The 13,532-nt window shown below is 41.9% G+C and overlaps 1 protein-coding gene across 1 annotated transcript; it reads left to right on the top strand.

Annotated features, from left to right (window-relative positions):
- Window positions 1–8,068: 8,068 nt before the first annotated feature.
- xgb (x globin) lies at window positions 8,069–13,458 on the top strand (the record flags this gene model as incomplete). Its single annotated transcript, XM_083633014.1, has 6 exons — window positions 8,069–8,087; window positions 8,270–8,390; window positions 10,075–10,182; window positions 11,064–11,184; window positions 11,533–11,613; window positions 13,321–13,458. The coding sequence occupies 6 exons, from the start codon at window positions 8,069–8,071 to the stop codon at window positions 13,456–13,458; spliced, it is 588 nt and encodes a 195-aa protein (XP_083489140.1).
- Between the last annotated feature and the right edge of the window lie 74 nt (window positions 13,459–13,532).

Consider the following 13,532-nt stretch of genomic DNA (forward strand, 5'->3'; position numbering starts at 1 on the left):
GGTCTGGTCCAACAGGTAAATTAGCTAGTCTGGTCTCCACTAACGTTAGTGAAAGTGTTGTTATGAATGATATTAAACAACAACACAACACGGACGAACCATTTTTGTCTTCTTTGTCTGTTTTTGTCTTCAACATGTCAGTTTGTGCCGTCCACCGCCATTATAATGTGTGGACCCAGGGGTACCCGGAAGTAAATGTAAACATCCAGGTGATTTGGTCTATAAGGATTCAGAAAAGGTATAATGTACCCATCGTGAGGGGTGAATGTGACCACATTGAGTGCCAGCGACGCCATATGGCGTCATTAGAAATTTACCATAGAGTGCCAGCGACGCCAAATGGCGTCAATAACTCGAAATTGTTTTTTTGACGGGGGGGTGTCCATCTCAGCTTCTTACATCGCCTCTTACAATATCAGAGGTATTGAATGTGTCTAACCTATTTTACAGAACCCTTAGGTGGCGACAGCGCTCTCCAGATGAGAGAACGTGGAGTAAAACACACAGAAGAAGTCATTGGGGAAAAGGAAATCGCATCGCATCCGTCCGTATGCAGCGGCTTGTTTAGCTGTGCCCCTGCAGCAGCCAATCTGCTATCACAATTGAGCACCTCGGTGTCCGCTGCAACAGCCTCCGTGTCCGCTGCAACACCCATTCGCATGATCAGCCGTGGATTTGTTATTATTCTCAACTGAAAGCATGGGAGCTGGTACACGCGGCTGTAAAAAAGCTGGATCTAGCGGACTTTCAGTGCTGAGCAGACGCAGAGCAAACAGCAGAGCCAAGCAGAGCAGAGAGACACTCCTCCCACAACGGGGGGGGAGGAGGAGGGGGGGAGGTGGGGCACGCAGAGCAGCACACAACACAGACCCAGACAGCAGGACAGGGTTGGCAAACGCAAGCCAGAATATCCGATGCCCACCAGCAGCAAAAGATCAGCAAGAAGCTGCAACCAGCAGCGCACGCAGGGGCCAGCGCTGCTGGTTGCAGCTAAAAATATTATTCTTCCAAACAAAATTCCCTTGCCTTCACTGTTTTATTGAAGGAAATTATTTTTGAGGTGTGACTACATCAGAAAATTAGCTTCAGAGTCAGTGATGTGCTTGAAATGTTTAATTTCACAAAAGGCTCATTATCTCAGCTCATAGAAAAAAAGGTCTGTTTTTCGTTCAATCAAGCTATCTTCTCCGGCTCATAACTAAAGAACGGAAAATGGGATCAATAAACTTTTTTTTGCAGGTGATAGAAGAGAGTCTCATCGTTATTTGTGCGTGTTCAGTGTTTACATAGTAATTATTAAAGAAATTATATGACTGTTTTAAAATGCATTGCGGCCTATGTGGCACAGCAAGCAACCTTTTGCCCAAGGGCCGTGGCACTCAAAGTGTTAACCCTAGATTATGTTTTTATATGATAGACCTTGATGACTGGTAGCTTATTAGTGCTTATCCCCTCTTAAATTATGGACTGCTGTCGTTCAAAACCAGGAAAGTGCCAAAAATAGTTTTATTTGTGTTACATTATATGAACAGCTACATTCAAAATATTTCCAGTCTTTCAGGACAATATTAAGACAATCTACCCTTCCTGAGACACCATGCCGCCCATGAGGGCAACACCATCATCGTCATCCACATCTGAGTGTGCTGGTTGGCACATTTTTGTAGTTTGCACAGGTTTGTGCACTTCAGACCATTATTGAGACCTGTGCACTCTGGTGGTTTGCACGACCTCACACACTTGCAGGAGAGCAACTGCAAAACAGTCTGGTGCTGGGGAACCGTGCATCCACTGGATTTCAAGCTGTCCCTCATCGTCTGTGGTCCACCCATGGTCCTTGGGGCTTGGTACAGATGGCTGGGTTTGAAGAGACCGTCTACAGATTGCAGTCTGATCGTTTGCATGAATGGAATGCATTAATAGCCAATCCTCAAATGGTGGAAGCTGGCTGGACTCGACCTCCCCACGTATGGTGCAGAAAAGTTGGTATCGGAGGAGGTTGACATCTGTAATGTGTGTAGAGGGTACATATACATAATACATGTGGCACATGATTTCCAGCAGCTTCTTGAAGAGCTCATTAGAGACATCCCAAGCACGGCCGAGCTCAAGGAAGGCTTCTTGATATGTCCTGTCTGTTCAGGGTGCCCACTTTTCTGTGTCCTACAAATGCGCTGACAGTGTTGCAGCCAGTGAACGTGCGCATGCCAATCAAGGCACCAGCAGTACTATCGCCGCGTGATTTGCATAGTTTGGTGATGTCCTGGAACATTGTCTTGTTCTGTGTTCCACATTTTTGGTACATTGGGCATGGGATGTCCTTGCTCCAACCCAGAGTCGGTAGCAGGACATCTGTGTCTGCCATGATGATCACTGCCTTGAAGCCAGACTCTGCTACATGGAGAGCATGCATTAGCATGCAGTGTCAGCTTCTTCCTGAGAGGATTTGAGCTGTGTTACCTCCTCCCATTGGTTCTTGTTGATTTTGAAGCAGACTACTTCACAGGTAACATATAAGGCCTTGTCTTGTAGTTTCTATCTGTGTTTGGGTCCTTTCCATTCCTCAAACAAGAATTTGATCAGACTGGCTTTGCTGGCAGCGCTGTAGAGCCGTTTCCTCCACTGCTGGATGTTGTGGCTGGAATCATGCAGGTTAGCTACATCTGGCAGGGCAACAGTTGCAGTTGACAAGCTGACAAACTCATATTGGTCTGGACTGAGTGGATTCACAAAGGAGTTTTCCATGATATCAACAATGGAGTGTACTTTAAGGACGATAGGTGGACCACAGATGATGAGGGGCAGCTTGAAATCCAGTGGATGCACGGTTCCCCAGCACCAGGTGCCGTCTTGCAGTTGCTCTCCTGCAAGTGTGTGAGGTCGTGCAAACCACCAGAGTGCACATGTCTCAATAACGGTCTGAAATGCACAAACCTGTGCAAACTACAAACATGTGCCAACCAACACAGTGAAGAAGAGCTTGCTGCACAGCTGACAGACTCAGATGTGAATGACGATGATGGTGTTGCCCTAGTGGATGACATGGTCTCAGGAAGGGTAGATTGTCCTAATATTGTGTTGAAAGACTGGAAACATTTTGAATGTAGCTGTACATATACCGTAACACAAATAAAAAGAAAATTGACTGAAAAGCGTGCCAATTTACCCTCTTTTTGACTGGGAAATGTGCCAATTTAGTAGACAATTAAGTATAGCATATCTATCTATCTAGTATAGTATAGTATGGTATGGTATGTATAGTATCATAGGATAGCATGCCTATATCTAGACATATAATATTAACAGTCAGTAGTCCAGACACCCCAGGGAGAGGATATAATGAAAGAAAGATGATTTCCCATAATTCCCATAAGTCCATAATTTAAGAGGGGTGGTTAATAAGTTACCATGGTCATCAAGGTCTATAATATAAAAACATAATCTAGGGATGAATAGGAAATTAAAAAAATCACAAGTAGAATTTGTCCACCCGGATGGTACCGATATCTTACATTTTGGGTTCTGGCCCATTTCCCTCGAGAAGGCATTCTTCTACCAAATTCAAAGGGTCAAATTCACCCCTCACGATGGGATAGTATGCGTTGATTATACCTTTTCTGAATCCTTATAGTCCTATGAGTATTCCAGTGTTTGTTGTTTGTGTCTGTGATGTTCCTAGATGCCACAGTGCTGAAATAAAGACTATAATTTAGGCGAAAACTGTGGAAAAATGAATGTCACTGACACTTTGAAGAGCCCATGTGAGCTCTTTATTTGTCAGACAGACTCACAACTGAGCTCAAATGAAAGCTAAGAAGCTACCCTTTAAAATGTTGTCAAACATGTTCTCATAGAACATGGTTAAAGGTCCTGAGCCTAAAATAGGTTATGCATCAGCACCTAGAATCGAATTTATTGTAAGGGCTGGCTAACTTCATGAGCCGATAACTGTGACAAAGCTGCCATTCTGCAAAGGCTATCATACTAAAATATCATCTATGGATATATACCTGTTCAAAAATCATGATTAGAATTTGTCCATTGACTGGTACCGATATGTGCAATTTTTGTGTTTGGCCCATGGACTAAATAGGGGGAAATAAGAAAATGTCCAATAAATATGAAAAGCTACTCCTGTGGAAAGGCTATCATATATTAATTTACTTATATTGACCCTATAATTAATTTAGTATAGGTAAAGTTTTGCCCACCCAGATGGTACCGATATCTGGTCTGGCCCATGGACTATTTTACATTCTATCCCTTGGATCTTTTATTGTCTCTATAACCATGAATAAAGTCAATCAATCAAAAGGCTTCTTTCCATTGTGGATTTTTTTTTTACATTTTTTAATAGAACAATAAACGAACAAGACAAACAGGCTCAGAGATAGGAAAATAAAATAAAATACATACATCATTGACATTTGGCATTGTTAACGTGGTGCTACCAGTTATCACAGTTATAATGCCTGAAGCTCTAAAATAAACTTCTGGAATTGCTGAACTAGAAAGTTTACCACAAAGGGACTAAAACCCTCAGTCTTCTGATTCAAAATCATACACCTTGTCCATTAGGCCAGGTGATTTGACTGCTGGGCCAGGGTAACTTCTTATTTATTTGCCACTAGAAAAAAGGTTTTTGTTAAGTGTCTAAAAGCCCATCATAAAACCATCATCATTTGCCATTCAATCATCTGCACATCAACTACACCCTTGAAATCTCCCTCTGGGTCCTCAGACTTTGATGGGTGTGCCACTTGCCAAGGCTTGAAGTGTAACCAGCAGTCCCTCAGTTTAGCTCATGGTCTTTATAGCTTTGGCAGTGGACATGGATCAGAGGAATCAGCAGCAAGATGAGAAACCGATAACAAGATCCAAACTGGAGCCAAACCCATCAGAGTAAAAACAGCTGACAGAAGTTCACAGATGGAACAGAGCTTTTCTCGTTATGGCCTGTTCACCACACACACACACACACACACACACACACACACACACACACACACACACACACACACACACACACACACACACACCACTCCCTGACTCGAGGAAACCTGTTTGGTGGCCTCACACAGATCAATCAGCATCCAGATCTACTGGATCCCAGCCAATTTAGTACCTGGAAAGATCTGGTCCAGGTGACATATAAAGACTGCAGGATACTGTCAGGTGGCTCACCTGGTAGCACATACGACGGAGGCTCGGGTCCGAATCCGAAACTGAGGTCCTTTGCCGCATATCATCCCCTCTCTCTATCCTCACCTTTCCTGTCTGCCTAGTGCCTACTGTCCTATCTAAATAAAGACAGAAATGCCCCCCCCCCCCAAATATGTATGTAATAAAAACTAAACGTTTTTATTCAAATACAAATAAGGTTGCTGCCTCAAAAAACACATGAAATTTCAGTCTGTGCATCCCAGATAAGAACTCACAACCTCTCCATCTGAAGGCAGCTGACATGCACAGTGAACCACAAAGGCACTGCCACTGATGCTGTATTTCTCTCTATATGACTGTATTTCTCTCTGTATGACTTTTGAAGTGCCTGGCTATAGGTCAAAATCTGGAAAAGGCTACTGTATATTTGAGCTCTTAGTCAATTTAGAAATAGTTAAGTAGACATGGGTTATGGCAAGAGATTAATTTCTGGACTTCCAAACATCAATTTAGACTCTAGATCACCTTTCTAAATTGATTAAAAGCAACAATACAGTATAATAATTTCCTGGGTTCAGCCTCACTATTTATATAATTCATGCTAATTTCCAGTTTTGGCAATTAATTCGCTCATTATGGTAATTACTCAAATTGCCCAACATGCAACTCTTAGCAACCAAGTTGAATTTCATCCACTAGGCATATACATATGACATTTTATTTCAATCATAGTTCATAAGAAACATTAGAAGTAGTCTTGTTACCCTGTAGTTATACTATAAGTAGCCTACAGATCTCGTTACCCTGTAGTTATACTATAAGTACAGTCTTGTTACCCTGTAGTTATACTATAAGTACAGTCTTGTTACCCTGTAGTTATACTATAAGTACAGTCTTGTTACCCTGTAGTTATACTATAAGTACAGATCTTGTTACCCTGTAGTTATACTATAAGTACAGTCTTGTTACCCTGTACTATAAGTACAGCCTTGTTACCCTGTAGTTACACTATAAGTACAGCCTTGTTACCCTGTAGTTATACTATAAGTACAGATCTTGTTACCCTGTAGTTACACTATAAGTACAGCCTTGTTACCCTGTAGTTATACTATAAGTACAGTCTTGTTACCCTGTAGTTACACTATAAGTACAGTCTTGTTACCCTGTAGTTATACTATAAGTACAGATCTTGTTACCCTGTAGTTACACTATAAGTACAGCCTTGTTACCCTGTAGTTATACTATAAGTACAGTCTTGTTACCCTGTAGTTACACTATAAGTACAGCCTTGTTATCCTGTAGTTACATGGTTATTTGCGGGCTGTATTCTAAAGCGTTACCCACACAACCTCTCCCTCTGGAGGCAGCTGACAGACAGTGAACCACAAAGGCACTGCCACTGATGCTGTATTTCTCACTGTATGACTTTTGAAGTGCCTGGCTATAGGTCAAAATCTGGAAAAGGCTATATTTTAGCTTTCAGTCAATTTAGAAATAGTCAAGTCGACTCCGTTGGACATAGCTAATCTCTGGGCGCTTTTGTTTCTTTCCTCTGGCTGTCATCATTGAAAACTGAACACTGTATCTAGTCTCATATCACAATAGCAATAGCCTATAAAATTGATAAATTGCCCAGCCCTCCCTCTAGTGGTCAGAAAATTGAGAGCTGCCACATTCAATCATACTTTATATTGGTATTCAACTAAAACGAGCATGCTTTGATGACTGGTTAGGTTTAGGCATGAGGAGTGCTGATTGGTTAGGTTAATATCAGAGTAAGAAAGTCCACAATGGAAATAAGCCTTTTGATTGATTGATTGATTAATTGATTGATTGATTGATTGATTGATTGATTGACTGACTTTATTCATGGTATAGAGACAATAAAAGATCCAAGGGATAGCATGTAAACGTGTAAACACTTAATTCCAACATATGGTCCCTGATGTGCTATTGTGTTCTCTTGTGTTCTCAACCTCAATGATTTTTTTTTATGTATTGTATGTATTCCTGCTGGGCAGTTGTATACATATATTTTTAGCAATTACCAAATAAATTCAAACCTGGTTATTAACTTTACACATTTGTTTATTTAAAAATAAAAAATATACTAAAATGCTTGCTCAAGGGGGCTTCTGGGGCTTGGTGGCAGATTTGTGAGTGGGCTATAGCAAACTTTATTATTTCACGTTAGTTTTCATTGTGAATTAGAAAAAGGTCGGGGGGACACTCCGCACCATATCGCGGGTCGCATCTGGCCCCTTGTGAAGTCTGTTTTATAGATTTCCCATGTTCTGATTGTTAAAATTGGTCCACGCTAACAGTGGGCTTGAGGACCACGCTACATTGTTTTTCTGATTCTATAGCCTACTTTGAACTCTTTCTTCTTCTTTCATCCTTCTTCTTTTATTCTTATATGACATGTTTTTTTGTATTCTATTTCATTGTTTGTCTGACATGTAATGTATTTTGTTGTCCATGGCCCCCAGGAAGACTATGACGTTCTAGACGGAGGATCCTTTTTAATAAACAAATAAACATTGTATTTAAAGCACAAACTGTTTAGAAAGCACTATGCCGCGAAAGTCTATTGTTATTATAACTATTACATTTTGAGTAGGCTATAGACATTTGTGATTGGTAGCAACTATAATCACAAAGAGCAGACTGTTTATATATAACAAGGTGATGTTTATAGCCTCACAAACGGGAAATATGCAGCCTCAGTGATAAGTAGCTATTTTGAATTGATGCCGCAGAGCGCATCTGGACTGGAGTTTGAACCAGATGCCAGGAACAGCAGCGTCCATCTCACGCACAGAATCAATTTATCCAGTATCAAAAAAAAATATTTTTTATATTGGCACAAATTCCTCGTTGCGGTCTTGTAGCCTGCTTGCGAAGAATGGGCTGCACATTATCAGGTCTGGCAGCGAGACTTCTATTCTATTGTATTCTATTTCATTGTATGGAACAGTCCTGTCTCTTATGTTTGATGCTTATGTTGATATTTTTCCATGCCTGAGTAGGCTACGAGCAACTGTAGCATGTCCCAATTTCCCCTTGGGGATCAATAACGTTTTTCTGATTCTGATTCTGAAACCAGAGCTTGAAGATAAGAACGCGGAGGCTGCGCATCTCAGCGATGACCAGATCCAGATGATCAAGGAGTCATGGAAAGTTATCCGGGACGATATCGCCAAAGTTGGGGTTATTATGTTCACCAGGTGAGATGCTTTAAAAGCCTTTTCATGAATGCTTGCACCTCAGTGTAAGTGGGCTTTTGGATTAATTATTGTGTCTTATTTTAGAGGAAAGGCAGAGGCTAAATGACTGTGAAATTTGCTTTTGCTTCGTTAATGTTGAGAGTGCTACCAAGAGCTGCACTGCACCAACACCGTTAACATACCATGTGGTAGAACATGTAGACAGCATGGGGTTTTGTTCCACTGTATCTTGTGAGGACAAAGGCTAGCATGCATAGGACTATTGCACAAGTGGAATTTTAATTGGTGCCACTCGCTTTATTCAGAAGTATTTTGGCACCCATAATGTGCTCTCTCCTCCAGTATTCATGTTATAGAAATCTGAAAGAAAACTATTTCCTTGCTGAGAAACATAGGCTACTTAATAGGCTACAGTAAGCAAAGGGGGACAAATACAGGTGATTCCCGCTGTGCTGTTTTTACTGGAAGCAATTCATAGTCTATGCCTTTAATCTTTGTACTACGGGAGGCTGTACATTATGTAATGCTGTTAAGATGTGATATGACATGATTAGTGTGTGCGTGAATGAAAAGCTGTGGGTCAGTAGACAGAGGGACATGGTGGTGGAGGTTGAGGGATATGTACAGTTTCCTTGCTTGAGGCAGTTGGGCACTGTGTCACCATCACATTGAATCAACGTAGCCCTCGAGACTTCCCTGCCCTATATAGACCATAGGCCATGTTATATCTGTGGCCTGCGCGTAAGGTCAAGGTTTCACCAAGCCGTCTACAAGCACAATACAAGAAAACCTGCCAGTAAAAATATGTTTTTAAGAAGTTCCTCAGGCAGGGTGTTCAAAAGCCTAGGGCCTACATGGCAAAGACAAAGACACACACACACACACACACACACACACACACACACATATATATATATATATATATATATATATATCGGTATATATATATAATTTTTTGTTTTCTCCAAAATTCATGGCGGGGCACTTAAAAATGACCAGAGGGCCATAGTTTGGCCACCCCTGCTTAGACCAATATAGTCCTCTTCAGTAAATGTGAATCAGGTGCATCAGCATTTGATTTGATGCATATAATTTCCCTCTCTCCTATTCCAATTGCATCACTAAACTATATACTGTCTGATCAAGCACAATTACCACGAGCCTTGCATCTCAGTGGAGTGCAGTAGAAGACACATTCAAAGGGAACTGTGTGTGCTGGTAGTATGACTAATCACAGATAACTCAGCTGGAGGCTGAGAGGCTCTCTGATTGGATAGCAGCATGCTTAAACTCTCTGATTAAGGAAATTGATTTAGGTTAAATCAAAGAGGAAGAGGCTCCATTTAACTCTGACTCCGTCTGGCAGGGCAGGGCAGCGCGGCGCTAACAAACTCCCAGATTCACCGTGCCCTGCTGCTGATTGCAGGTGTTGGGAGTAAAACTGGAGTGGAGGGCAGCAATGATGAGAAGAAGCAGATTCAGATGGAAGAGGCATATGATCAAAAAGGCACAATCAGATCTCTATTAAAGGAATGAGGCGGAGAGAAAGCAGTGAGGCAGAGGTAGAATGAAGATGTAATCTTCTTCATTGGACTTGGGAGGGGGTGTTTTGGTGTGGGGATGATTGTGTCGGCCTGGTTCAGATGCTCTTTATGACGCCTGCTTACTGTTGTCTTGGTAACAGGTTGTTTGAGACCCATCCTGAATGCAAAGATGTCTTCTTCCTGTTCCGAGATGTGGGGGACCTGGAGGTGCTGCGGACCAGCCGGGAGCTGAGGGCACACGGCCTGCGGTCAGTCACCCACTCTCACCAGCTCAACACAGGACAAACCAGCCCTGACAAGGGTAGTATAGCACAGAGTTCAGCCCATCACAGTACAGTACAGTATACAGTACAGCAGTGATACTCAACTTTCGGCCCGCGATGGAATTTCATTTTTCTTTTTTACAGTTTTACAGTGCACCTGAATGCAACATGCAAGATACCCGCTGAATAAGTGTCCAAATGTTCATGTCATTCTGGCCAATACTCTACTTCTGTTATAGCATTTCAGTCTGGAATATGGAATATCTTTCAATAATCTATGATTTAGCTGCTAAATTGTCAAATACTGCTGTCTGCTTGCTACCCAGGCACTTATGTATGTACAGTACTTAACCTAACTATCCGGTGTGCACAACATTGTCAGACTAAACTCCGGCTGACACCCCAAAAACCTACAATCCGCTACAGAAAAATGTATGTGGTTTGTTTATTAACTGCCCCCCTGACTTTCTATCATTTCACAAAAGTGGCCCCCGGGCAAATCAAGTTAGAGTATCCCTGCAGTACAGTATATTATAGCATAGTATCATATAGGGCAGGGCAGGGAAGTAAAGGGAACCATATAGAGATGCAAAGTGACCGCCTACTTCCTGCTTCAGCACTGTACCAGAGATTTTCCTCCGCCATTCATTTTCCCATAGACATTTCGTAAAATGCTTATAACAATAGATTTACTTGTTCAAACGAAATGGTTCACATATATTTAGAAACAGGAGAGACCATATAACATTTCACTCAAGTGGCACACATTATCTACAGTGGATGTGTGAGAGTTCATGGTCGATTATTGGTGAATTCATGTCCAGGTCAATCATCCTCAGTCTCTGTCCGTGATGTGTCTCTTTCAGGGTGATGTCCTTCATCGAGAAAAGTGTGGCTCGACTGGACCAGCTGGAAAAACTGGAGGCTCTGGCTCTGGGGCTTGGGAAAAGCCATTATGGTTACAACGCCCCACCTAAATATTACAGTGTAAGATCCTGATAATCCCAATCAATGGCACAGAGCAGCAGTTTCATTATTGCCATGCTGTGTTGTTTAAAATAGAGTACCGGTACACACACTCCAATTTCAACTGATGTCCCTCTAGTCTCACCAATATGGTATGGTTAGTTGAAGGTGAGACTCCTAAAATCAAAACTAGTTGAATGAATTGCCCTCCCAAAAACAACCCCTGCAAAAGATTAAACACATTTACTGTACTAAATAACACAACGGCATGACACAACAATTGAACACCAGTCAAGACTCACCACAGCATCAGGACATTGTTTATCATATCATGATTAAATGACTCATATTGGATTAATTATTTTCCAGTATGTCGGAACAGAATTCATTCATTCAGTCCATCCCATTCTGAAGGAGAAGTGTACCGCTGAGCTGGAGGACGCATGGAAGGTAAGAGGCACTTCTCAGCCACACGTGGCTGTCAGGCAGAGGTTTTTCCAGGAAGCCATCCTGTGTAAACGGCCGGTGAAACAGGCTTGATGAGTGGAACCATCATACATGTCAATAGTAACAGATGATGACAAGAGAGGATTCGCCGAGTGCTCACTTGTAGGCTCCAGGTGGACGTGAGGTGACCTTGAACTTGAGACTCAGTAGCTCACACATTTTTACAGCTGCATGGCATTTTTGAGGTTATTTTTGAGGTTATGGGGATGACCATCAACCTAGTTCACTTTCCACCCAGTTCACCCATTTTGTGTCTAAAAGGCAGGAAGTAAAACAGATGCCAGCAAGACACTAATTAGAGCCCCGGCACTGGAACACCTAAATGACTGGAAGTTGGAAACCCTAATTAATGTCTTGCTTGCACCTGCGTTACTTCCTGCCTTTTAGACACAAAATGGGTGAAGTGGGTGGGAAGTGAAATAGTCTAATTGGTGTTTTCACAAAATATTTACACAATGAGATTTTTGATAAATAATCATCAGTAATGTGGATATTATATCCAAATTACCAATGATTATTTATCAAAAATCTTATATCTTTTATATTATGACTAATTGAGTAAAGTCAAATAATAGAACAGTTAGAACAGTCTGGTAAGTTCAGAAAATGACATTACGTTACTGTAATCAGGGTTCCTACACATTTTCCATTTCAAAATTCCATACTTTTCAAGACTAAAATTTCCAGAATTCTCTGTCAGACCATATTTGACATCTGAGTACACAAGGGTGTCACTTTGTGTTGAAAAATGGTCGGGACATGTCCCCATCATAAATTACACCTATTGCCACACCACAATTTGGAGGTTTTGGGGTTGAGCCTCAGTGAAAGCTTGGACTTTGAAGAACTTCCCAAGTGAAGACTGAAAAGCTCTGACAGAAATGACTTGACTCAGTGGCTCAGAGTTTGTCAGCTACATGACAGTTTTGAGGTTGAGGGTTCGAGCCTCAGTCAGTTTAAAAAGTTATGAAAATGGACACCTAGACGAAAGACTGAAAAGCGCTGAGAAAACCTGTCAAGTGTGACAGTGGTTCAGAGAGTTGGATTACTGCCTGGCAGTATTGAGCTCGTGGGGTCGAGCCTGTCGGTTTTAAACGGCGACAGCCAAACGGAAAGGTGTGGCTCAGAGAGTTGGATTACTGCTCAGAAGTACTGAGCTTGTGGGTTTGAGCCTCAGTCAATTTTGAGGTTGAAGGTTCGAGCCTCAGTCAATTTTGAGGTTGTAGGTTCGAGCCTCAGTCAATTTTGAAAGGAGACAGCCAAGACCACTGACCTAAAGCAAAGATTGAAATGCTCTGAAAAAAACCTGTCTTAAGAAGTGTGACCCAGTGGCCCAGAGTTTGATTGCTGCCCAGCAGTATTGATGTGTATCCTCAAATAATAGTATGGCACCACTATGAGGTCAGACTGATTTACGCATTCTGAGCACCTATGCTTCAACTTCTCCTGTCAGTGCCGCTGAATGAACCCATTGATACCTGATGCAGCATTTGTGTGTGTATCCCTTTAAGAGGTCTTAAAGGGATACACACAAATGAGGGATATACACGCAAATGCTGCATCAGGTATCAATGGGTTAAATGAATGAATATTTTTTCAGTTTGTACTGTAACTCATTCCTGACTCACTTCACTGTTGCTTCTGACCCAGATGATGTTCCTGTTTGTGACCGGCCTAATGAAGCAGGGATACCAGGAGGAGAGCAACCGACAACGCCATCTAGCAGCCTCACGGAAGGAGAGACAAGACAAGAACACTGCTGGCTCTGCCGCACGGCCCGCACCTTAGACTGTTTTTACAAGTGTAGCACAGAATTGTGGCTATGTATAGTGTATTTACAGTCTTATTTTCTACATTACTGA

This window comes from Poromitra crassiceps, assembly GCF_964638095.1.
Source record: "Poromitra crassiceps genome assembly, chromosome: 3".
In the NCBI taxonomy this organism is placed as follows: domain Eukaryota; kingdom Metazoa; phylum Chordata; class Actinopteri; order Beryciformes; family Melamphaidae; genus Poromitra; species Poromitra crassiceps.